General features: G+C 41.3%; 1 protein-coding gene across 1 annotated transcript in view; it reads right to left on the reverse strand.

Moving 5' to 3' along the window:
• The window catches only part of map2k6 (mitogen-activated protein kinase kinase 6), a 43,135-nt gene that overhangs the window by 7,769 nt on the left and 7,804 nt on the right, over positions 1 to 27,562 (reverse strand). The window contains exons 2-8 of the mRNA XM_050059477.1: positions 13,276 to 13,339; positions 11,539 to 11,587; positions 8,467 to 8,580; positions 8,062 to 8,181; positions 5,411 to 5,527; positions 5,250 to 5,301; positions 561 to 688 (exon numbers count right to left, since the gene is read on the reverse strand). Of these exons, the coding sequence (XP_049915434.1) occupies positions 561 to 688; positions 5,250 to 5,301; positions 5,411 to 5,527; positions 8,062 to 8,181; positions 8,467 to 8,580; positions 11,539 to 11,587; positions 13,276 to 13,339 (644 nt within the window). The remainder of the gene's footprint in view (positions 1 to 560; positions 689 to 5,249; positions 5,302 to 5,410; positions 5,528 to 8,061; positions 8,182 to 8,466; positions 8,581 to 11,538; positions 11,588 to 13,275; positions 13,340 to 27,562) is intronic.

Below are 27,562 nucleotides of genomic sequence, written 5' to 3' on the forward strand. Positions count from 1 at the left end.
CTGATGAGGAAATACAGCGAGTGCTGGACGGAGCAGTGAGTGACAACAACCCCGCCCACATTTAAGAGGACTGTCTGAACAGACTGAGGGTCTAGGTACCATGTCTGAAGGCTTACTGCTGGTTCCAAAGGTGCTGGACTGAAAGGGTTTGGTGGAGACGAGGCTTTAGCGGCCTCAGAGAGAGGTCACTGATGACAATGGTGTTTTGAAAGTTACAGGAAGAACCTTTGAAGTTGATAAGGTGAGCAACACAAACAGACAGTCAATACAGTTGATATTCATACACCTTACAATCAGGGAGCAAGATGATCCACTATCTAAAGTCATGTTTGTGTCCACCTGAATGTCACCAGCTCCTCTCCAACTGTGTCTGTCTGCTGCTGAGCAGGTAGTGTACTACAGTGGGTTTTACAGCACAGTGAGAGCAGTGAGAGTAACCAGAACAGTAAAGTTGTGGGCTGGACAGATGAACAATGAGCTCCTTTCACATGTCACTTGCTTTAAAAAGAAGCTTCAGGTTTGTCACTACAACAGTTATAATTTGGTGTCTTCCTGCGTACCGCCATGTAGGGTTTGCAGCCAGCGTCCATGGTTTTGGCCACAGAGTCGACCAGGTAGCCGCTGATGCCGAAGTCGCACATCTTCACCTGGCCCTGAGTGTTGATCAGCACGTTGGAGGGCTTCACATCTGCAGAGACAGACAGAGACAGACAGATGACATGACGAGCAGCAGTTTGAGTTGGTGTGCAGCCTCTTCATGGTCTCTTACAGAACAGCAGTCACAGTCTGCGGTCGCTGACACACACCAACTGCTGTTGTCACTTATAATTTTTCTGAACGATGACATGACGTCGTGATGCAACAGGAGACACACAGTGGTCGCGGCCGGGCCACTGAGGTTTGACACAGGAAGCATTAACCCTTAAAGGACCATAATTATAACCGTGGCTATAACAGAGTGCAAGTTGAAGCTCCGTGGCTACAAATGATGTGTTCTTAATGTCTGCTTACTGTGTTCAAATAATGCTGCACTGTTTGGATATATGGATGTAATGTGTCTGTCGTTTCAGGCAGTAATTTATGTCTATTTATTTCTATATGGTGTGAGAAACCTGCCTGAGTTGTGTAATCCATGGGCTGAACACCTGATCGCTGCAGGATTATGCAGTTTAAAGGAAATTCAATTCGAGCATGGGTCTTATCTTCGTCGATTTATCCATCATCTCTATCATCACCTTTTCAAAGCTAAGCCTATTTTATAGGCCTCTGCTCGAAAATTGCATATCCATAATGAAATGAATATATCTCTGCAACCACAAGGTCTATTTGAATACTTCTGGTGTCATGGTAAAGGGAACACTTGTGAGATTTGTTAAGATGTGTAAATATCAGTGTGTGTGTTATATGTGAGGAGTAAATGAAGATGGCACACAGCACAAATGAAATATTTTGAGGGTCGCCTAAAAATAAAAAGCATTTTCAGGATGAGTATCCGTTTGTAATGATGCAGCAGCAGCTCTAAACCTCGATCACATCATAGTACAATATGTGAACATTAACTCTGCAAAGGTTGATTCTGATAAAGTGAAGCAGAACAATATTAGAGAGGTTTTAGTACAGAAAATTCAGGTGAGCTCTCCAAAACTGCTCCATGTTTGCATGTGATTTTTGTCATGTACAATCCTATATCTTTCATGTTTTGTTTCTGTAAATCCTTACTGATGTTTAGGGTATACACATAACACTGTCTGTTTCGTTTTTTCCTCTATTTCCCACTCCAAACTGACCAATACACACCTACTACATTTGAACATTTGAGTTTCTATTCTGAGCTTTGGAGGCCCGTATCTCCGCGACGGCTCGGCCGATTTGAGTGATTGACACCTCATTTGATTCGTTAGAGCCAATAGAATGACGTTATACCCATGTCGGCTGCTGTGAGTGGTCATTTTTGTGCTTCCCCCAGAACCTCCGGCCATCAAGTTTTCTGCCCGGATTCATTTGAATGATGAACAACATGTCAGTAAACAGGAATGAAGCGTGATTTAACGGCAGAATGCGCTTTTCATGGCAAAAACAAGGTAAGAGAGATATTACAAATATATTTTGGTGAAAAGATTTCCGTTGTTGTTGTTCTTTGGCCTGTAGCTCTCTGATGGTTTAGTGTGCTTTGGCGCAGTGTGTGGAAACAGCGGAGTCTCAGCTTTCATTTGAGATGAACAGCGTGCGTTTTGCATAACGTGTGGTCGAGTTACAGCCCGAAATATACCGAGTGGGTCGGGATATCGGTGCTGTATGGAGTTGGATTTGTTGTTGTTTATTTAGTTGTTGTTTGAGCTGTGTTTGGAGCATGTAAAAAGGGTTTTTACAGCCGTGTAGTCCAGGTTCTGCTGTTTAATTTGATGTGCAACATCACTATATTCTTCGTGATCAGTGCATTGTTTCACACTGTGTTTGCAAAGTCGCTCCCCCAATTGGAGGACTTTCAGGCTTAGTTTGGATTCACCAAAGTCACACAATAACACAAACTAACTGATGGAGGCAGCAGTAGACCAGCAGTTCCTGTGTTCAGTGAGCTGAAATTACTGTTTTTCTCAATGGAGTCTGGCTTTGAGGAGAGCATAGACGGGGAACCGAAGCCGTAAGTGACGGAAAGGTACAGCTTCAGTTCCCCATCGATGCTCTCCTCAAAGTCACCAGACTCCATTGAGAAAAACAGTAATTTAATGCTGAACACAGGAGCTGCTGGTCTACTGCTGCCTCCATTAGTTAGTTAGTTTGTTGGTATTATTGTGTGACTTTGAATCTGAAGTAACCCTTTAAAACACAAGTCACACACTAACACTAACTAACTGATGGAGGCAGCAGCAGACCAGCAGCTCCCGTGTTCAGCATTAAATGACTGTATTTCTCAATGGAGACTGGTTTGACAAGAGAATACATTACAACTTCAGTTACCCATTGAAAATCACTGTGTGCCTGCAGGATGAAGCAGTGAAAATATTCTAAATATGGCGTCTACTTCAACTGATATTGATTTTTGTAAGTGGATAAAAAATGTGTTGCTGCTGACCCCGTCCACTGCAGGACATTGCTTAGCATCTGTGGTGCTTCTCCAAACTGAAGGCATGTTGACCGCAATCTACTGTAGGTAATACACTGACTATGGATGTATACTGTACCTTATAAAACCCCACCTCAAAAATCTTAACTACTCCTTTAATGGCTTTGTCTTTGGCCACTTGGAGGCAGATCAACCTTTAAACCGCTCGTCAACTGATGAACTTCTGTACCTACACTTAATATTTTGAGTGCATAAGTGCGTTCACACTGAGTCTGGAAAAATGCAGTGCACTATGAGTACCTGGATGGTGCACTCAAAACAGTCAAGAAGTTGAGTGTGGAACTATGGACACTTCTCGCCCTCAATGGTTGCCATCTTGGCTACGTAGCGGATGGGAGGGACCACTTTTCAAACTGGAAATGGCGGCCGAGGACTGTGCGACCGTGAACGTCGCTGCATTGTACAAATACATGTGTTTTTTGCACTAAGCACCACTATACTGTTGTCGGGTATAAGCCAGCAGTATGTTTGTTGGGTTCATTTAGCAGTCTGTAATGATTTGGTACCGCGAACGATAACGCGAATGCTAATGCTAGTTTGCTAACTAGTTAATTTGCGGTCGTCATTTCCGGTGAGTGCACAACGGCCGTGTTTGGTTTGAGACAACACTACCCTGTCGAAATTCACCCACTATGCCAATGAGTACACAGTGCACATAGTATACTACATGGAAGTGTGCTAACGGAAGTATGTGATTTGAGACACACCAATAGAGAACGTCAGAAGTCATGTGGAGTTGTGTTTCTGCTCACCCAGTCCACTTTTCAGTCTCTGTTAGCTCTGATTTGGTCTCCACCAACTGCCAAGAATAAAAATCGCTCAACTCACAAAATACCATGGATACACCAACTGTAAGATTTTGGGCCGATAACCGATTCTGATCTTTTTTTTCTTCCCTTGCTGGTGTTTATTTTGTTTTTGTAGTTATTTATTCCCCTTTTTGTTCGAGGGGAACAAAGAAATATTCACTATAAAAATAACTGACCCTCATAATTAATTAATGCACAAAACTCGTTCGGGGTATCGGAGGATAACAGCTAGCCGGAATAACAGCTACACCTGAAGTGCATGGAACCCACATTTTGAAAATGTAATAAAACTCTGCTAATGCGTTTCAAAAACATCAGAACGGCTCATCCTTCATAATCCAAGTGCCCTGAAGCACGCAAGACTAGCTGATGACTAGTGATGGTGCTAATTCTCAAGTCTTGCGGAAGTTGCCATGTAAACACAGCACTCCTGCAGGGCAGGCTAACTGACCATGGTGAGAAATGATGCTATAAAAGTGGAGTAAATTACGTCTTTTCAAGTCAGTGTTGCATGCCGCGGCTTCAGGGCACTTGGATTACGACGGACGAGCTGTTCTGATGTGTTTGAAATGCATTAGCAGAGTTTTATTACATTTTCAAAATGTGGGTTCCATGCACTTCAAGTGTAGCTGTTATTCCCGGCTAGCTGTTATCCTCCGATACCCCGAACGAGTTTTGTGGATTAAAAAAATCACACTGGACTTCTTGTCGGCATGAGGGTCAGTAAGTACTGTCTTATTTCTTTATATAGTAGATTTGTGTTTCCCTGGAACAAAAGAAGAATAAACAACAACAAAAACAAATGAAACACAAATATAAAAATATCGGTATCGGCAAAATTGTTATTGTGAACCACTGGTATCAGCATCTGTCCAGAGTTATAAAATGATTCATCCATAGTTCACATGGAAAGTTGATTTGTACTTTTTATTTTTTTTGTTTAACAATGCCATATATTGTTTTATTGTTTATTCTTCTGAACTAGTTAATTTGCATTTTGTTTTTTGCACAGCACATATTTTTATCTAATTTCTTGTTGTTAGCCAGGTTGTTAATTTGCATTTTGGTAATTAATGTGCCCACATGTGCTGGGGCCGTCACTGCTGAAAGTTCAGACGAAAAAGAGATTTAAATTTGTATTTGACTTTAACGGGCTAACACATGCTAAACAGCGGGATGGTCCTTTAATGAGATGCGGATGGAGTGATGGTAAAGACAGCGTCTCGGTGCAGCTGAGTGATGATGACGCAGCACAGACGTGGATATTGACACTGTCTTGTCTTTGAGGTTTAATGGGTTCCCACTCAGGCTCTTACCTCTGTGTATGACTTGCAGATTACTGTGCAGATGCTCCAAAGCTTTTACTATCTGTAATAACAAAGCCCATTAATAAGCAGATGAGAGGGAGGAAGGAGGTCAATCACAATTCAGCTTTTTAAATCGTTGGCGTGATGCTGTTCGAAGTGAAGGAACCCACTGAGACGGCGATCTTTCCCAGGATGTCCTCGGGGATGGTCATGCCCTTCTCGATCACCTGCTTGTAGAACTTGTCGAGGGACGTGTCCATCAGCTCCATGCAGATCCAGACGTCGCCCTGGCAACAGACAGGCACATTTGGAAAGAGATCAGGAAAGAAATGGCAACAAAGCAGCAGGACGCGCTCCAGACGGGAAGCGACAGATTTTCCAGTGTTTACAGTCACGGGGAGGAAATCCTGAACATCCACTCGCTGCTGCAGGAAGTCGTCTGCATCCGAAAGTCTTCATCGACGCACGCTGCTGGTTTTAGTGTTGCTAAACGTCAACACGGAGATTTTGACTATAACTCAACTGAGTCACTGTCAGATACTGGATGATGTCGGCTTATCACAGATGTGTTAAATCAGAGTGTCAGACACTTTAATTTGATGATTTTTAGACTTTTTCGAGACAAATTTCAACCGAATTTAAGACTGACTTTTGGACAAATCATGTTTTTCTTATCTAAACATTACAGGGAAGTATAAAGGTAAGTAGTATATATGTAGTCCCATGCAGAGGCAGGGTTTATGTAGGAATATGGTTATTAGATTGAGTTATATTTTGCCAACAGGAAAGTGGGAGGTTAAAAGATTTGTAACACCAGAGATGAGATGGGACCTTTCACACAGAACTAATTAATTTAGATAAATTCAAATTTCAGACAATTTAATGACTGTTGAGGCCTAATATTTGAATTTTTGCATTTTCAAGCACCTGCAGACGCCCTATAATATCCACATAAACACTGGCAGGTATGAAAAATAATCTGCAGTGCAGTAAAAATAAAAACATAAACTTACATTAAACAAAGTGGGAAAATGTCAGTAAAACATACACAAAAAAATGCATCACTAAATAATCTACAAGCTTCATTTATACATTAATTGAACTCTCAATTTTCTCAATAAAAAATTATATTTATTGTTTTATTTATAATCATTATTTATGATTTCATTTCCACTAAGATTTATTGTTCTAACTTTACTGTTGCTGCCATCTGATGATAAAGTTAACGGTTCAATCGGACAATTTATCTGCTCAACGACCCTCAATATAAGCCATGTGTTTCGGAGCCTCTCATAGTGACGCCACTCATCTGTCTCACAGGTCGGCCGGTCACGATAACTACTTTTGTTGGACGATATATTGCCCCAGGAATATTTGTCAAATAATGATATTACTGTAATTTTGAGACCATTTTATGCCACCTATAATTATAATATAATAGCATTATAATGCAAGAACTTCCTTTCAAAGAGCAGTGAACTTTCTTTAGAATATTCACTGGAATAAAAATATGAGAAAAATATTTAACACATTTTTAAAAAGAAAAGTAATTAACACCTGGTAATATATAAGAGACAGTATAATTAAAATGACAATACTTTAATAGGAGTAGCCCAACCAAGTGATGCCTCTTGTGACTAATAACAAGTTTGGTGAACCGTAATCCCACCGGTGTGCTGCAGTCAGCTGCCGGGGATGGACGGCCTGAGAGCGGGGCAGTTTGCTGGTGGATTTATGTAGTGAAGGATGAAGTTGCTGGAGGGGTGTGTCATTTCATCTTGTTATATCCCAGTATATTTTTCAACATAATGTGAAAAATGATACCAGGGTTTTCCCTGAGACCAAGGAGGCAAAGGCCTGTGGTGGGGGGCATCTTGACAGCTGTACTTTAGATCTGCTCCTCTATTAAATATGAAAGGAGGCCCCCACATGCTTGAGCTTCACACTGCTGACTTGTATCATCAGAACAGACATGTCCTGTGATTTTCAGCCTTCTATGATTATATTAACCCTTTACAGCAACCGGGATCTGACACAACACCAGAGGGAGAAGCAGGTCCGTGGAGCTGTGCATCGGACGACAAAACAAGGGCGTCGCACCGAATGTGCACCGCTACGGCGCCGCTTTAGGTTGTGAGCGCACATGACGTGCATCTACATTGAAAGTAAAGGGTTTGTGCGTGCAAAAAGACGCTACATCTGAACGCCCCCCATGCACACACACATTTTGTTACAATTCTATGTTCTTAAATTAATGATATGTATATATATTTTTACTAATTTGTCATATTGTAAAGAACATCATTATCGCCAAAATACCCTGAAATATTGTGATATTATTTTGGGGCCATATCGCCTTAATGTGTTCATCTATATTGTGATTTTATTTATATAATTTCTAAAAATCAGTATCAGTATCAGCCACAAAAATCCAGTATCCAACAGTACGGTTGGACGTTGTCTGACTTTTTTTTTTACTAATGCAGCAACAAAACAGAGTTTCAGTTTGCTGTCATAACAATTTTGATTTTATAACTTTCAGAAATCGGAATATTTTTCCTACAAAACTAATTTTTTCTGTAAACAAAAGCAGCCACACGACTCGTCTAAATAAAAACTTTAAAATTCTTAAATAAAGATCCAAGACTGATCCAAAGACTGTGAATGTGAGCCGACGTTCAAGGCTAACTTCTGGTGCTACAGACACACTTCAGCTGTATTATAAACATATTGTGTTTTCCTGCACCGCTCAGACGTTCAGGCTGTAATTACACTACAGACACACATGTGCAGGTGTGTAAACATCTGTACAACATGTTACCTCTCTGAACAGCGCTCCGTAGAAAGTGACTGTGTAGAAACAGTCCACCGTCCTCATGGAGATGTCCAGGTCCATCAGCAGCCTCTTCTGCTCCTGAGTGTTCACTGTGGCCCGAATCCGCTGATGATGGAGGATGACAAGAGACGACACACAACCCTTACTCATGTTTATGTCTTCATGTCTTTATGCCTTTCTGTTTAAGTGAACAAACACTGCACAGCTTTCAAGATGTTCTTCTTGTGACTTGACTTTCTTTTGAAGAGACGGAGGAGGCTGTTAGTTCTTGCTGGTTAATGTGAAAACGACCTTGAAGATTCTTTCATTCACAAACAAAACACACTCAGTTTAAAAGCATGAGAGAGTTCTGTGAATGCAGAAGTCGACCGTCCTCTGGTGGTGACTCACCTTCACAGCCATTATCAGGTCACTGGGCACGTGTCTCATCTTCTCCACCACGCCGTACGCTCCTCGGCCGAGCTCGCAGATCTGCTCCAGGTCATCTGCCTTCACCTCGAAGTTCTGCTCCGGAGACGAGGACAGATGAGAGGAGGACACAAGCGTCATCAACAATCATTGCAGCTGTGCTAACACAACCTAAAGGAGGACAACAGAACTTTCCAACCTGGACCCAATATTTTCGTGCTCAAGTGACTCAAGGGAACGCCAGTTTTTGAAATGGGTCCAGCCTCAGCTTGTTATTATAAGTGTGTGACCACACTATGGAGAGGATCCCTCAGAGAAATTAAACCTCTTTCTGAACCTTTGCTTGTTCTGGTCTGTTTTGTCTCCCAGTCTCACTAAAGGAGAGGTCTCGTTCTGAAATTGAGGACTTTTTCCCAATGTCTAAATCAGCTAAATGTTCAGCCATGACACTGAAAATCTTTTAGGTAACACTGAGATACACTTCCTGTACTCCACCACCTCAAAGTATTACCACCACTCCTCTCTCAAACTCTCACTCATGTTTCCACTGTTTTCTGCTTGCAACAAGTCACCCCTCCTGAGATTTCAGAACCAACCTTCTCCTTTACCGAGACTTGAGTCCCTGTCCCACTGCACAATAAAACCGGCTAACATTTGACTTTTGTATTTAATAGGAAAAGATACAACTGGAAAAAAAATACTGGACACAAAAGAGAAAGGAACAAAAGGCATGGGCACGGGAAGGTGGGTGCTGCGGGTGCCACAGAACACACTACTGATAACGGTTAGAACAACACAGTCTGTAAATGGTTCAGAATTTCACCATAACTTGTAAACCATCTGAACTAAGGCTGGAAATTAGCAGTAACAAAATGCTGATATAATTTACAAGTGGCTGCTCGATATGTTTCATTCACCAGCCTAAACACCAACGATAATCTACTGAATCTACATGAAATCACATCTGCAGGTCTCTGTCATTGTTATCTTTATAGATATGTCCTTTTGTTGTCTTATCTTACTATATAATGAGGAAAACTCTGTGTGTGTGTGTGTGTTCCACGTTTTTCTCCTCACTGACTTGGTCAATCCATGTGAAATTTGGCACAGTGGTAGAGGGTCATGGGAGGATGCCAATGAAGCAAGATTACATCAATTGGCCAAAGGGGGGCGCTATAGCAACCCATTGAAATGTCAAACTTTGAATGGGCATATCTCATGCCCCGTATGTCGTAGAGACATGAAACTTTGCACAGAGATGCCTCTCCTCATGAGGAACACATTTGCCTCAAGAACCCATAACTTCCGCTTATATAGATTTTCCGCCATTTTGAATTTTTTGAAAAACACTTCAAATGGATCTCTTCCTAGGAAGTTTGAGCGATCTGCATGAAACTGGGTGAACATAATCTAGGGACCAATATCTAAAGTTCCCTCTTGGCAAAAGTTGGAAAACTTACTAAAACTGAGCTTCTATAAGGCAATGAATATTGCGGAGGGCGTGGCTCATCACATAAAGGTGTATAACATCTCAAGGGTTTCACCCATCACCACGCAACTTTGTAGGCATATGACCACACATAATCTGAGGGGACCCCTCCATTATTGACCCCATCAAACAAAATGGGGGCGCTAGAGAGCTCATTTCTTATCTAGGCCTAACCGCCATATGGATTTTTACTAAACTTGGTAGATATGTAGAACAGGACGCCTCAAGGTGACTGGAGAAATTTAACTCTAATTGGCAACTGGGTGGCGCTATAACAACAGAAACATGCTTCAAAATGGCTAAAATGTGACCGATCGCTGTGGCTCCCCCTGTGGACCAATGTTGGTGGTGTTTTCTAATGTTTGGTATGACTAAGTCATGGTATGGTATGCTGTACTCAATGGGTATGGACTAGTTTGACATATATATATATATATTTTCACCTAATTAATATTCCTATTATCACTATACTGGTAGTCATCAGTTACTTGAATGCGCTGTCATCCATCATCGTGGCTTCTGACAGTTAATGTGTCGTATCGTCCACTGAGCAGAGGACTGTGGGTCAGAACAGCCCAAAAAGCATGCTGGCTTACAGACTGCAAAATCGGACTGGATGTAGTAGAACATCCTGGTAGTTTTGGCACACTGCATTTGACATACTCTGTATTGGGGCATACTAAATCTTTTTCTGGTGCACTAAATAGTGTGGTCATACGTGCTCATTTATACTGTGCAGCACCCCTCAGCAGAAATATGTTTCCATGCACATGAGCAAAATGTCCAGTAAAAGTTTCCTTTGCATAATGTTGTCAGACACTCACAGGAACAATCTGAGCCTGTCAGTGGCAAATTAAACACTTTTGACGGTGCACCCCGAGTGGTGATGCTGCAGCCTGTCGCTCTCGCTCAATACTGGACCAGTTTCAATGACTGTTGTTCCCACGAGTCCCTCAGACACAGGATCATGGGAAAATAGAGTCCAGGTTAAAAAAGCACCGGAGTTCCCCTTTAACACAGGAAGAGAGATTAGAGAGTAGAACCAGGTGCTGGTATCTCTCCTCTCTGTTTTAAGAAGCTTTGAAGTCTGAATGAGCGTCTCCTCCTCAGAGCTGCGTCTCCTCCTCAGAGCTGCACGATGCTAAACTTCATTTCTTTGACATTAGTGAAGCAAACACAAGAAATCATTCACTTTGACTTGGGGCCAACTCGAGCACAGAAAAAGCAGGCATCTCTGCCAATGGAAAATTCCACTTATTTCATGAGTTCAAAATAAATATTTTTACTGCCTGATGGGCAATAAAAGGCATTCCAGTCTCGCCACAATCAGAAGTGTTCAATTCGGCCGTAATGTTCACCGGGCCGTTCTTTATAGCTAACAGAGCCTGTACTGAGCAGTCAACCTCTGTGGACCTTACTCACCCAAAAATACACTGGGAGAAGGAAAGAGAGTAAACAGAGAGGAGTTACGTAAGAGTCCGAGGTAGGAGAGAAAAAATCATAATGAATGGGATCAGGAAGGAGGCGAAGATCAAAGTCAATATGATCCCAAAAAATAAAATTACCTTCTCTCCGATGGTTACACAAGCCTTCGAATCCAAATCTCTTGGGGGTCTGAAACACACACACACACACACATTTAATTACTTACATAAGCTGGGGAGCAGTGTCTTCTGGGAAAAAAAACCTAACAAAATAAAATACAAAAAACCAACACTTACTTATATAAATAATTTTCATTTAATTAGATGTATTTGAACTTTTCATGCATTTTTAATCGTAGAAACACAAACAAATAAAAAAATTAAAAAATAAAACTTAAAAACAAATAAAACATTTTCTAAAGTAAATAAATGATAAAATCTAAATAAGATTAAAAAATATTATTTTACAGATTTGGGCAACCTTAAATAGATAACTTAAATTGTATGAAATCATCTGACGAAAACACATGAAAATAAATAAATATTCATTAATATAAATAATGAAAACATTTAATTAGATATATTTGAACTTTTTATGTTTTTTTCATTGAAAACACAAACAAAAAAATAAAAAATAACAAAAACAAATAAAGTAAAACATTTTCTAAAATAAATAAATTATAAAAATTAAATAAGATCAAAGAATATCTTTTTACAAAATTTTACACCTTAATATACATCACTTCAATTATATTAAATCGTATGACACGATTAAGTTTGCATCCATCAACATTCTCACTGTTTTTTTTAATTTTTCTTATTTCAATTTTTTCTCTTTCTTTTTATATATTTTATTTTAATTCTCCTCCTTTCCTCTTTTTCATTTCATTTTATACCATTGTTATTATTGTTATTATTATACTTTGTATGTGTGTAGAGGGTTGTATGTTCTGTACAATATCATTGTAAAACAATATATACAGTTTAATAAAAAAAAGTATTAATCCAAAATATTTGGATTATTAAAATGACAGAATTAAAAATGAATAAATAAAAAAAAATGAAATAAATTTTAAAAAATGAAATTAAATAAGATCAAATCAAATCAAAAATAAAATAAAATAAATCATGCGCTCTTGTGTATGTATTATGAGAATGATAACCACCATTCAAATATTTTACGACAATGTTCAGAATGGACATTAAAAAAGTAGCCGTTGCAAGTTAAAACAAGTGTCGTTATTTATGCATTATTTATATTTTATGTTGTTTGTGTGAAGAATAAAAAATACTTAAAAAGAAAAAAAGGAACTGAAATTTAAAAATAAATAAAATGAAAATGTAATTAAAAAACAAATATTATAAAATATGACTGTAATAAAGGCACAGATTTACACAGAGTGTCTGACACTGATGTTTCATATGAAGTTGGCCTGAAACCAAAACGCCTCTGCTGCTGCTGCAGTTTCTCAATGAAGATGATTCACTTTAAGACGAACTGAACATTTAGTTTCTCTGCAGCTCAGAAACATTTTGGGTTCTGCTGCTCCACAAACAGTCTGAGCTTCATGTTAACAAGGAGACCACGCTCATGGAGGAGGAACGACGTGCACAAATAACTGAAACTGCAAATGTCAGGGGAGCGATGTGACGAAATTAACACTTTTATATTCACGTTACAACACATGAGACATGCTGATGTCCTCGTTATAAGAAATGTGGGAGAAATGATGACATGAGCATCATTTAACTTTTGTCTCCTGCTGACTGCTGTTTGTCAGATTTTCATTTAAGACGTTCAGCATTCTTCTGAAGCAACAAACAGGAGGATGAATCAAAGACCTTGGATGTGACTGTAAACACAGTGAGGAGACTTACACTGCGGCGGGAGGAGGCTGCTCAAACACCTCCTTGGGGAGCTTGAGCAACGGCTTCCTCTTACCTGAAACACACAAAACACACAACGTGATCAGAAACCCTCGACAGAGACCACGGGACCATATACAGACATTTGTGTCGGACCATGTGTGAGCCATTTGACTGATAGAGCATTTAATTCACACATTCCTGTATCCAAAAACAGTCCAACTCATTTTCCACAAATGGAAAACTTATGAAACTACTTAAAACTACTAACAGCAATTAGCAAAATATTGATTCATTCAACTCATCAATTTATTTAGAAAATGTGAGAAAACAGTGAAAAATGCTCGTCACAAGTTTCCAGAGCTGACGAGATGTCTTCAAACCAACTGTCCAAAACTCAAAGACCAGTGTTGGGGAAGCTGGAAGAAGCTGAACTACAGCAAAGCTACCTGTAGGATGACATCTAGTTTGGTTCACTTAACCCACTGGTTCCCAACATGGGGTCCCGACCCCCACTAGGGGTCACCAAAGCTTAGCAGGGGGTTGTAAGGCTTTCTTGATTTTAAAGGGTTTGAGAAAACTTCGTGAAAATATTTAAAGTGAGCCTTTGTCTCAGCCTGTTTCATTTATTTCTGTTGAGAAGACTAAATTAAATTGTTATTTTTTAAGTTTAGATTATTATTCAGGATATAAACCTAAAATACGTCTCAAAGGTTTGGGGCACGGTGAACACATGACCACAGGTTACATTCAATCTCTGCTCAGCAGCCTCGTCTGTATTTAGAGTTTAAACAGTTAAACAAAGAGGTGACAGAAGAATGGCCGACAGTCAGGGAGAAGAAAACACTAAGAAGATTATTAAGAGGAAGATTTATCACCAACATTTTATTGAACTTTTTTTCTGACATAGTGTCAGCGAGAGTTAATAAATCAAATATATGTACGTACACAAGAGGGAAAAAAACTCACAATAACTAAATAAAATAATAATATAGAAATGCATAAATAACAATACATAAGTAATTCTTAAAAAAAAAGTCCTAGATAAATATCCACTATTAGATTATCTTGCAGCAAAAAACCTTGAATTTGCAGCCAATTTTGTCAAAAACTGCGGCTTTCTTTTTTTTTTTTTTGAAACATATTTTTTTGGGGGCATTTTGCCTTTAATGGACAGGACAGGTAAGCATGAAAGGGAGAGAGAGAGAGAGAGGGAATGACATGCAGCAAAGGGCCACAGGCTGGACTCAAACCCGGACTGCTGCGGCAACAGCCTTGTACATGGGGCGCCTGCTCTATCCACCATGCCACTGACGCCCCAAAATTGCGGCATTTTTATGTGATTTTTTTGCAGGATATTGCGCCTAATGACAAAAGGAGAAAAAAAAAGTGATATATTTCTTTTAAATGACTACCTCCAAAAAAATAAGTCATGTAATCACTTGCTATAATAATCACACTGAATATTACAAAAATAGCTGCAAATGTTTTTTATAGTTCTCTTCTTTAGTTTTATTTAATTCGTTTCAAAACATGGGCTCCAATAACGTTGCAAAAGATCCTGAGTGAATATTGTCGCTCTCAAACCAGACAATGTGACTGTACAACATGTCAGCTACATCTTCTGTAAACATAACATTTAATACATTCAACACATATTGTCTGCATTTACACAGTGCACATTCTTATGTCTCTCCATACTGCAATGCCATTAGCACATTAGCACACGTTTCACATGACGTCACATGCGCGACGACTTCTGGTCGGCCGGAAAATGCGGAAAAATCGTGGGACTTTTAAAAAACTGCAAGCCCCCGCAAATACTGCAGACTTTTGTTGAATTTGCGTTAATTATTGGGATCGCAATATTGAGATTTTCTGGAGGGACTGACTTATGTTGCTTCCTGTCTCGGCCAGGACACTATTGAAAAAGAGATTTTTAATCTCAAGAGGTTTTTCTGGTTAAATAAAGGTAAATAAAAAATAAATAAAATAATCTGGATCATCGAGACAAACCGAATCATCTTATCAGGTGATCTGATTCCACTTGAATCCCATATTAAATCAACAAAACTGAACGATTTTAAAAAACAAAAGCTGTGCAACATTTAATACTGAAGTGCTGAAATATTAGGAATGACATTTAAAGAATTAGGCCTCCGACTGATGACTGTCTCCCTTTAGACGATCATCGATTTGTCAGTAAAATGTCACAAAACTGTAAAAACTGCTCATCACAATTTCTCAGATCCAAAGTGCCATTTTTAAAATACATTTTTTTGTCTGACCAAAACTCAAAACACAAACACATTTTCTCTCATAAAAGTCGAAATACAATGCAAATTTCTGCAGGATGATTTTCTGTGTAACGCAGCAGCAGCTCAGCATTTGTGCAGATATCTGGCAGACTGATGAGACTCCAGAGAGGACGGTCTCACTGGCAGCCCAGCATACCACAAGATGAAAGCATACTTAACTTCTTAACATAGCTCAGGATGAGAGATCAGTTGATCACAGTGGTCAACCTTTAACTCTCCTCTTTCCCTTCGGCTGCAGCAGAGTGTGCAGCACTTAAACCTCATCACTAAAACTTCACACCAGTTTCCAGACGAGCAGCTAAATCTGAGATGAACGCAAATCCATTTAAGGAAAATGTCAATCAAACCTTGAGAATATTTTGAGTGATTCAGAGCTGCTTTTTTTTTTCTACGAGGCAGATTTGTGCTGAATAACTGGCTGCATGCATCTACATCTGATGACTCCCTGCTTCTGTCCGGAGCTTGCAGCAGCCATCCGGCACTTAAAAAACTCCCACTGATGTAAAATGAGTCAAACTTCCTGCAGCCATCACTCCAAACAAAGACCGACACTTCGTATGTATCACGTCCAGGCTACGAGTCCTGAATTTCCTGTTGATATAGCAACTGCAGCAGCGACCGAGGCTCCATCTCATCTTTAGACACTTACGGTTGGATGCAGTAAGTGACTCCAGATCCTAATTGAATGGAACAGGCGCTGAGAGCAAGAAGAAGAAGAAGAAGAAGAAGAAGAAGAAGAAGAAGAGGAGGAGGAGGTCTGGCAGCTCAGGTGTGCTTGCTCCATCTGGAGGTGCTGCACTGACAGTTTAATGGCTGGGCGCCTTGTTAATGGGGCGTCACAGGTTGAGGGTGTGACTGTGTGTGTGTGTGTGTGTGTGTGTGTGTGTGTCTCTAGACAGCATCTGGCTCAAACCTCCTCAGACTGGGTTGAACTGCTACCAGCCTGTCAGCTGCAGTAAACGTGCACGCAGCTCTGTTCTGACAAAGCTGACTCCAGGAGGACAGGCAGCCATGTTGCCTCTGATGCACAACAACTTGTGCTTTTTCTTTGAGTGTGTGTGTGTGTGTGTGTGTGTGTGTGTGTGTGTGACGCTCCGAGCAGCTGACGCACAAAGTTTTAAGGTAATAGTTAAGGTCACCACACCGTGCGCCGCCCTGTGATGTCATATGGTGCTATTTAAAAAAAAAAGTAAAGGTGTGTCTTCTTTAAAAGACGTGGAGCCACTCCAGAAGAATAACTGGAATTTCTCACATTGCTGACTTGTGAGAAAATACAAACACATGTAGCTGTGGACAGATCTGTCAGTCAACTGTGCTGAAGGCATATCTCACACACACACACACACACACACACACACACACACACACACACACACACAGTGCAGCGCGTCCAGTGTGTCCTGGTTTGTTCAAACAGTGCAGGGTGTGACAGCACTGTGCTATGCGGCCCTCCACCGGTGGCCTCTTGCTGCCTGCCTCCTGGTCTCCACTTTCCAAAGCAGCTTTGTTGCACTAAAATGTCAGTTTGAGCCCCTCCTACATGCATTTACACAGACAACAATAGTAACTGGAAACCAACTCTGTGCTAACACACACACTGGAAACCAGGAAACACCCAGAGACAGAGAGACAGAGAGCACCTGCACAGTCCTCTCAGTGAGTTACAGACAGTTTTTCTGTGCATGTTAATCTGCACCAACACACTGCACACACTGATAGAAACTAATGCTGATTGGCTGCTGATGTTTAAGGGAAGTCTTGACATATCTGCAACAAGCTACTTTCTGCTATGTCTCGCTCTCATTCACAAATCTTCCAAAATCTAAACCAAACTGCAACAAATCCAAGCGGCTCATTTAGATCAGACTGTCTGCAGCCTGGCGACTTTCACTTTCACATCAGTGTTGCACAAGCAGAGTCCAATGTTCACTGTGGCCTCACAGCTGATGGGAGACGGACACAAGTGCTGAAGCACATAACCAAGGATATTAATATAAAGGAAGTTGTTCAGTATTTGTAGGAACCAGGCGACCACACACAGCTGCCAGCCTGCTGCTGAAAACAGCTCCCGACTGACCAGAGAAGTCACAAAAAAAATTCCTGATGTCTCAGTGACTGAGGGTGCTGTCAGACCGAGAGTCGTCTTCAAGTCAAGTTCAACTTAATTGTCATTTCCACATACAGAGTACATGGGAACAAAATTACGCTTTCTCCCAACACCAAGGTATATACATATACAGATAAATAAAAGCACACATGTCGAATGTAAGGACAGTTCCAGCAGAGCCCTGGTGTTGCTTTGTTCTCTTGAGCTTATTTCAGGCATCTAACCAAAAACCGAGACGAGAGAACCACGAGTGCTAAAATGCTAACTTATAGAGTCCGCCAGGAAAGAGCTGGTTCCCTTGTCTTGAACATTTGCGTGGGTGGTAGCGTACACTTCTTTCAGGCCTAGCTTTGTGCGTAAGCATGCTTATAAAGGAGGCCTAAGATTAGGGCTGCAACGATTAGTCGACTAATCGATGACTAATCGACTATTAAAATAATCAGTGACAATTTTAGTAGTCGACTAATTGGTTTGAGTCATTTTTCATAGAAAAGTACTATAAAAGTGCCCAAAATACTCTTATTGCAGCTTCTTATGTTCAAGATGGTGAACTAAAACCCTTTGACGTGAGTACGAAACAAGACATTAGATGACATCATTTTGGGGTTTGGGAGAGATAGACCGACATTTTTCAACATATTAACACATTTTTCGATAAAATGATTCATCGACTAATCGAAGAAATAATCGACAGATTAGTCGACAATGAAAATAATCGTTAGTTGCAGCCCTACCCCAGATGAGATAAGTAATCCCTCCTTCTTTTATAAAAAAAAAATTTACATTTAATTCAGATTTTGATATTAGCCCCTGATGATCCGCCTCAAACACTTAGTGGGATCATGAGTTTTTGTGAGCGAGGAAACATATTAATATGTAGCCTACAGTATATTAACATGTTTCTCCTCCATTGTTGTTGCTATATGCCCCACCCCTCCTCCACCGTGATTGGACGGCTGGGTAAAAAGTGAAATTGACTAGCGCAGCGCAAGTCACATCGGAGAACTCGCAGCGACTCACACCTCTTGTTGCCTTGTCTCAGCCAAAAAGTTGCAGATGAACACATCAAACTGATGGCCAACAAGCTGTATGTTCTGCGCCTGCGTGAGAGGACACACCCCTTCATACCAGCAGATGGCATTTTTCTGTATTCCTCATTCAAAAAGGGAAACTGGAAGGCTGTCTTGACGCGAGTTAGCCAGTTAGCACATTAACAACAAAATCCAGTGTTTAAAGAACGAGCATATTTATGTTGTGCCATTGAACAATAACACAAACCATGATGAATCGTTTCTGCTGTAGAGCTCAATGGCTGAAGAAAAATAATCCGACCTTATGTAACACATTTGTTTTGCTCTCATTCGCTTTGGACTTCAGCTCTTTGTTTACTTTCCTCACTTCCATTTCTCTTTTCGTGTGCTGAGCTGCCAGTCAGAGTTATCTTAATCACTGGTGGACTCCACTGTGCTGATGCTGATTCAACATGCTGTATCAGTGGAAAAAAGGCCACCAGTGGCCCAACTTTGACCGTTGGCCAACCGTCCCCTTGGTGTGTCGGGGCCCTTACCTAAAGCTGAACATTTTTTAACTCGCAGCGACTGGAAAAGCAGCAAATGTGCAGCGCTCAGTGCAGAACAGAATTCAGAAAATATGAACATTTCCTATCAAGAACTCAAGGTGGAGCTGCAGCTGCACTTGTTGCTGTCTTTCACATGTTGTTCTTTCTTGCACTCGCGCCTGCAGCGATCGTTTCGGCGTCTGGTCTATTTTCTGCGCGAGCCACGAGCGAATGTGTCAAGCCGGGTGACAGAGACAACAGCTGGGAGCAGAACTGCTTGTCGACCAGCGTGGAGAAATGCACGTCTGATGTGAACGGAAGTGCTCCGGCTCGCGCGAGAATTTCGGTGCGCTGCGCTTCACAGCACTTCCGCGGGTGGTGTGGCCTTATGCAGTGTGTTCAGTGCAGCGGCCCAGGCCAACGCCCCCTCGCAAAGAGGACAGCTGCGGTGGTGTTTTTTTTTTTCTCCACAATTGAATATCAATTTTCACATTCGAAGGTCCATTTTTTTTTTTCAAATTTGAATTTAAATTCGAATTTAGAATATTTGTTGACAGCCCTACCATACAGTAGCTCATGACAGTAGGTGAGGGTGGAAATGTAATTGGACTGGTAAATCATGAGCTTTGCCTTCACCACAATGGATCGATACAACGCCTGCAGCCCTGCTGACAGATGTAGACATACATCCCTTAAACAGATCTTAAAATGCCAAAAATATTATCTATCATTATGTTCTCCTAATGGTTGTGCACAGATTATGAGTTTAAAAGCATGCGTTAGGCTTTTTCTTTGACACTTTCTATGACCTGCACGAATGGTGCAGATACAGATCCACACCCAAAACTAATCAGTTCCTGTTGGCCCGTGGACAGGCTCTCCTCCATGTTTCACTGAAGTCTGATGCATGAGATTGTCTGCTTATTAACAAACACAGATTCTTCAGCAGAAGTAACAAGTTCCTCACGTTAAGACAACGAATCAATAAATACTTTGCATTTCATTAACCAGACATGCAACTTTGTCAGTCAGATGACTGACCTCAAACAATGTCAGAACAAAAGCTTCCCTGCGTGATTGAAGTGACAGCATCCTTTCTCTTTCTCCATGAGTGCGTACACTGAATCCTCTGCCTTACAGCAGTCAGTGTGCTCAGATCATGAGACAAGAGGCAGCATGCTCTAAAGATGGATTTATTCTCCAAACCTCAGCATGCATATCAACATGCACGACGCATTTCAGTCCACTTTCATACACACACAGCAACATGAATACTGTGGGCTGCAGGCACAGATTTATAAAGTACAGTAAGTCATGAGAGCTGCACGCTGTGGTGATGCAGGCGATCCAGCAGGCGCACATGCAAATCAGACCGACATGCAGCTCATGTACAGAGACACGTCTCCACAAACAGGAACGCTGGATTCAGAGCTGCAGAACCTGCAGCTACTGACTGAGAAGAAATGGCACAAAGAGAGGAGCAAACAGAGGTGTAAGACAGAGAGAGGAGGTGGTAGGGGGTCGGAGGGGCACTGGGTTATGTAATCTATGTGCCTGGCAGGAATAGCATGTGTTCTGCTTTGTATCACAAAGCAATGATCAAAAATGATACAGATCCTCGACTTAAAGGTTCTACATGTTGATTTTTACATATTGTTTTTTTTTTTTAATCGCCGATGGGTGAACAGGTTATAAAAAATCTTAACAACTGAGACCTCCCCAACGTTCCCAGTCTCCTGAAACAACCCGTGGACTGATTTCTACGTAAAAGACTGGAGACAAATTTTTGGGGAAAATCCCAAAGATGACAAGTGTCTCGCCTCTCTTCAGCTCTGATAGAAGTGGGCAACACTTGCTAACGTTAGCTGTCAATGAACTACAGGAACCAGCCACATCACAGAGTCCGCTCGGAGACAGACCTTTAGTTGTCATTGGGGTTTGTGCTGACTGAAATTAGGCCGCTAGAGCAACCAACTGAAGGCCTGTCTCCAGAGCTGCTGTCCGAACTCCTCCTGGTGGAGTAATGTTAGTCTCGATGGGGAGTGCGGCGGAGTACGCTGACTAATTCTTGTGTCATTTGAGCCAGAGGAAACCCCAGAAAACGCTGAAAAGTGAAATATATTGTGATATTGATATTTTAGTCTGCTCATGTTAGCTAACGTATGTTTGCTTGCTAATGTTGAGGAACTGCTATCTAGCTAACGTGGCACTGTATTCAGTGGATAAGCAACCAACCAACTCTAGATTCATTCAGTGTAGCAAAGTTACAACTAGCTGGGCGGTCAATGAGCTAACCATTACCTAAGCTAAGGTTAGCCAGCTAGCTTGGCAACCAATGAGCTAACTATAAGCTAAGGTTAGCTAACTAGCTGTATAGCTACGCTGCATGGATCTGCCGGTGGTTGCTTTGTGACGTAATAGATAAAGTAATTTGAAAATGGAAAAAGGTTTGGGCAGCATATATTTTTTCATACCTTCCTTTCTACGATATATGACGTATTTGTGTACGGTGCAAACTCAACAAGATAAAACTCACCAAAACTGTCTTGGTTAGTCTTGTTACTCATCATGTCAGTTGGTCTACTGTTCACTGCACTAGTTTGGTCGAAATAAATCCACAATTCGCCGAGTTGTATTCGAAAATATGCTGTTTCTCCCCCCAGTCTCTCTCTGTCGTTGCTGACCACCTGTTAAATAGAGTGCTGCAGGGATGACCTTTGTCTCTAGGCCGCCACGGAAGTAAGCATTGCCCTGGGTCCCTCATCAAAAAGCCAGTGGGAATTTTACATTGGATTTTGGATTATTGCAGAAAATAAACTCAAACAAACAAAACACCAACAAATGCACCTCTTTAATCATTTATGGAGCGCAAATGTAAGCGCTAGGAGTAAAAAGCTAACGTTAGGCTAAACCAACTACACCACGGTCACATGATTTAACATCTCTACCACAATGACGCTGTAAAACTTTGTTCAGTGTGATGACGTTGTGTAGTCTCATTTTGCCACTTGAACAAAAACCTGAAAGTCTCTTCCGCTTATGTTAACCACAGACGAGGGAGGTGACAAGGGAACGAAGAGTGCTAAAATGCTAACTCATAGAGTTCGCCAGGGATGCGTCCTGAAACCCCGTAATGAGTTAGCATAGCACTCGCGGCTCCCTCGTCTCAAAGTCAAATGGTTTTTGGTTAGATGCCTGAAAAAAGGTCCGGTTAACACAAGCTGAAGAGACTTTCATGTTTTGTTCCTATTGGTCAGAGTGACGGCTGTGACGAGAGAAGTCATGGATGACAAAAAGAAAATAAAACGTGTGAGGCGTCCTAAATGTAGCGTCGACTGTCGTCTACTATGACACACTACATGAGATGAAACCATAGATTATCACGTATGACACTGATTGCTACTCACGATCCGAACCGACACTGTACGAGGCTGTATCGGGCTGCAATTGGGCTATATCGTGTAGTGTGCGCCTGGTGTTAGTCATCTATGACAGTGAAAGGAGTGTATTTGGGATTTGGAGCGTTGATCATTAGGGTACGATACACGTATTCGTATTGAACCATTCGGTACAATGGCCTAGGTTCGGTACGCACTATGAAACGGACAATACGCAATTTTATTTATTTATTTTATCAACTTCTGACGATGTGCTCTGTGCTGAAAGCTCAGTGGATCTGCGCTCGACTATGCCGCCTTAGGCTGCATTGTTTAGCGCCGATCCACTGAGCTGCGCCTAACACGTTCATTCAGACCAAAACAAGCTGCTGAGACAGAAGCTACATGTGAAGCTAGCTCGTTGCAACATGGCTAATGCCTCAAATATACCCGAAATCGAAGATCCTCCACCATCCTTCAGATCTGGCGTGTGGAACTACTTTGGTTTTCGTGTTAAGTATGACCCTGATGGCAAGCGTGTCCTGGACAACATTACAATGGTATGTCGCGAGTGTCACACAACGATAAACTACAACAGTGGAAATACAACAAACATGACAACACATTTACGCCGACATCACTCCGATGCAAAAATAGGTGGAACCAAACAAAAACAAGGAACGACAACAACACACATGCTACAAACTTTACCTGGTGCTAAGTATGCACAGCAGAAAATGGGGCAGGTATAGCTGCTCCAGATACATTTAATTTTTCATTTGATGTTTTTTTTATATTCTTATAGAATTGTACACCATAATGTTGGTTGATACTGTATTGTTAGAAGGTTTCAAATGTTTAAAAATATTAATGATTATGCTTCAAAATATATTTACAGGGAGCTATTTCTTTGTAATACTCAGATGCATTTATTTTATTATTATTTTTACAAGGTGCTGTTTTTGTTTAATATGGTGCTAAGTATGCACAGCAGAAAATGGGGCAGGTATAGCTGCACCAGATACATTTAATTCAATTTAAAAACTGTACTTTTGAGTTGAAACAAAAATGTTGGTAATTTGAATAAACTACAAGTAAAAAAAAGGCATGGAAATTTCTCTTTTTTTGTATCGAAAAAATATCGAACCGTGACACTAAAATATTGAACCGAACCGAACCGTGAATTTTGTGTATCGTTGCACCCCTATTGATCATATATCGATTTCTTCTGACATTTATAGATCAAATGATTCATCGAATAACGGAAATTATTGATAATTGTTGGAGCTGATTAATTACATGGTGGCTCATCTGACCTGTAACACTGCATCATGTGCTAAGTTTAATATTTCCCTCTGACAAGCAGTGAAGTGAAAGTATTAGGAAGCATAAAATGGAAACTCTGAAGTAAAGTAGAAGTACCTCAGGCTGCACTTACAGTAAATGTACTTAGTTACTTTCCACTGAGCTGACAGGGAGGCACAGTGAGAGATCTAAAAATATCCCATTTCAGATGTTCTCCAGATTATGTTGCATAACTCGAATACACAATTCCTTCCTTTATTCTTGCTGAGCTCAGCACTGAACTCACATACTGTGGTAGGCAGTGTGGGTTAATTAAAAGCAGCAGTACATATCATTCCCAGTGATTTGCAGCACATGAGCTCAAGTATGCAGCGAAATGCCAGAGTGAGGCCACAGGAGATGGGTGTCTGTGCTCCCGGTTTCTGCCACACCCGATATGAGCATGCAATCAGCCTCGTCATGCATGCGTGTCCATTTGTGAGCAGTGAAAGGAGAAAATAATGCTGACAGGAAGGTTTGCAGGGCGGTCAGAGTGTGCAGAAGCAGAGACATGCGTGCAGAAAGCCTTGGTGTGTGAGGGCAGATGATGGCCTGCCTGCGTGATAATGAGCCCTGGATCACGGGGGATACAAGGCGCCCGCTGCTAACCCACACATGCACTCCGGCTGGAATTCCAACAATCCCAAGAGTTTCTCAATGGAATTCCACAGAGCCGGAGGAAGACAGATCAATCACAGACGGTGGGAGGCAGCGACACAAGGAAGGACAGGAAGAGACAGACACAGAGAGCAACACAGAGCAGGAGGGAGGGAGGGAGGAGATTTGAAAATAACTCCAGCCGGAGCCCTCGACTCTTTGGCCCCCCTCTGACCGCTCTGGCAGTATGTGAGATACTCTACACTTCCAAAGATGGCAGCTCCTTTAGGTTACAGCTGTTGGAAGCTCCTTTGGGAATCATGTCGACACCGGCTCACGCTACACTTCCTGTGTGCTCGGCTCAACTTGAATAATACTCTCAGGAAGCGGGCAGTGTCTGGGCGCCAGCCTCAGGTCACTTCAGAGCAACAACGCTGCTTCCACTCACAAAACACAGGACAAATACCTGAGACCGCACGGACGTGACACGTAACGAGTGTCACGGATCAAGTGTCATCTGGAGTGGCTCAAAACCTCAAAATCCAGCACTTCCTGTGCCACCACCCTGTACAGACAGGAACACTCTGACCTGTATACAGATGCCAGACTCTGGCCTGCACATAACAGCTTGATGTTTCTGCTCGGCTGCATGTCTGTCTTCATATCGTTCTTGTAAATGTGTCCAAATTCCTTGTATGTATCAACATACTCGGCCAAAAAAAGATTCTTATTCTGAAACCACACAATGTAAAGGACACTATGTTTGTCCACATGCAAGCACATATTCTACCACTCATTTGATTTACTGCCAGGCAACAAGAACATGTGGGAACCAAGAACGAGTGCAGGGGCCAGATGCATAAAGCTGTGTGTACGAACAGAGGCAGAAACGTGCATATGACTTCTTTCCCTTAGAATTATATAGCAGAGCGCACGTCTTGTTCTGTTTTATAAACCTCAATCACTGTGGCGCTGGGTGCACATACACAGTTGGACATAAATGGATATAGACATGCCCCTAAACAACAACTGCTTGCATATCGATATTTGTGCCCATCACTACTTATTAGACATGTCGGCAATGAAGAAGTGCAATTTAACCAACTGTGTCGAAAAATCTCCAACGGTGCAGATCAGCTGTCATTATGCACAGCTGTGTATATTTGTAGTGTCCGTACCACTAATTCATCCCGTTTCTGCAAACCATCACTGCGGTAAAATCTAAATAGTTATGATTATTAAACTTCAGAGGGATGATTGATGATTCATTAATATAGAGCTCGTGTTAAAACTGACTTTCCAGTTCAGTGCTCTACAATTCAGGATCAAATTAAGCGACCATTACCACAGGGATATGATGTTGAATGTAAATAAAAAGAATGATAAATCATTTAAAATTAAGTTAATAAATGCGCCTTTGAACAACATTTAACAGAGCGCTGTGCAGCCTGTGAATGAGTGATGGTTTGTGCGCGTATGCTTTGTTCAAAGATCTTGTCCCTGGACACTAAATTAGAGACAGACTTTAGGCCTTGTTGCTGTTTTACATCAAGTATGATTTTGTTTTGCAAAGCTTCTTTCAGACGTGCACTTCATTACGTAAATGTGACAGCACATGTCAGTCTTTATCTGAAGAAGCACCCAAGTCTGCTTTTCTGTAAGTATCCCGACAGGTGACTTAGTGCATCGAACGTAGAAGCATTTCCGTAACATCTCTAACACGGCTGAAGCCTGAGATGAACACCGCCACAGCAACAGACAGGCTACACAATGCACAAGGTTAACTTATCAGAGGATCCTCCACCTGTGACAAACAGGGTCGAGAGTCTCTCACATTCATAATGGTCGACAAACAGGCCTTCAACTGCAACATACTCAAAGTAGAATTACTGCCTTGTGGTTGTATGCCGCTGCGAACCGGCCAAGTTTCTCTGACAGTCTCCATCCATGTCAGTGAAAACAGGGACGCAGTTTCAAGATTAGAGTCACTAATTCAGTATCTGACCAAATGTCTCCCCTTCTGTTCCTGAGATATGACGTTAAAATATGATGATGTCACAGTCAAGCTGACCTTTGACCTTTTGGATATAAAATGTCATGACTTCATCATTTTATTTTATTAGACCTTTGTGTGAAATTTTGTCATAATCAGTGTATGAACTTTTGAGTTATGGCCAAAAACGTGTTTTGTGAGGCGCTGACCTTTGACCACCAAAATCTCATCAGTACATTCCTGTGTCCAAGAGGATGTTTGTGCCTAATTTGAAGAAATTCCCTCAGTATGTTCTAAGATATCACGTTCACAAGAATGGACGTACAGATGGATAACCTGAAAACACAAAGCCTCCAGTCACTGATGCAGTTTAACCAGGGCTCAGTGGGACGTTCAGTGTGACAGCAGCATTCATGTAATGAAGAAAACAAGCTAACTGGGCTGATGACGGATTGGAAATGTGCAACATGTTTTGCTGATATAGATATCAAACAAAAGCCAGAGACTGTGTGTCATGATAAATATCTGAGAGCTGTAAATTCACCACTTCCACACAGAAGAGAGGAGATAACGTTATCTCAGAGCCTCAATGCAGATTTATGATCATCATAATATGTGCATCAGCTCAACGCAGAGCTGCTGTTGTAGCCTTCACACGTGGCCTACGCTGTTGTGAGCATTTAACTTGTGTGGTGGTGTGTCTGTGTCACTCTGCAGTTACACCTCCAAAACACTAGTCGGTGGCGGAGGTTTCTGTGAAGTGCTGCAAAGTTTAGTTGATTCAAAACTCACATTAAACACACATTGAAAACACATTAAACACACATTAAACACACATTAAAAACACATTAAACACACATTAAACATGGCTTAACAGAGACAGTTTCAAACACAAATCAGCTTCACTATAACTCGCAGCATTCACAGACAAACACTTGTCTTTATCTGGACACATTTTCCCCACAAATACAACATGCTAACGTTATTAGCACAAGCCTATGGCAT

This window comes from Epinephelus moara, chromosome 13 (assembly GCF_006386435.1).
Source record: "Epinephelus moara isolate mb chromosome 13, YSFRI_EMoa_1.0, whole genome shotgun sequence".
Classification (NCBI taxonomy): Eukaryota; Metazoa; Chordata; class Actinopteri; order Perciformes; family Serranidae; genus Epinephelus; species Epinephelus moara.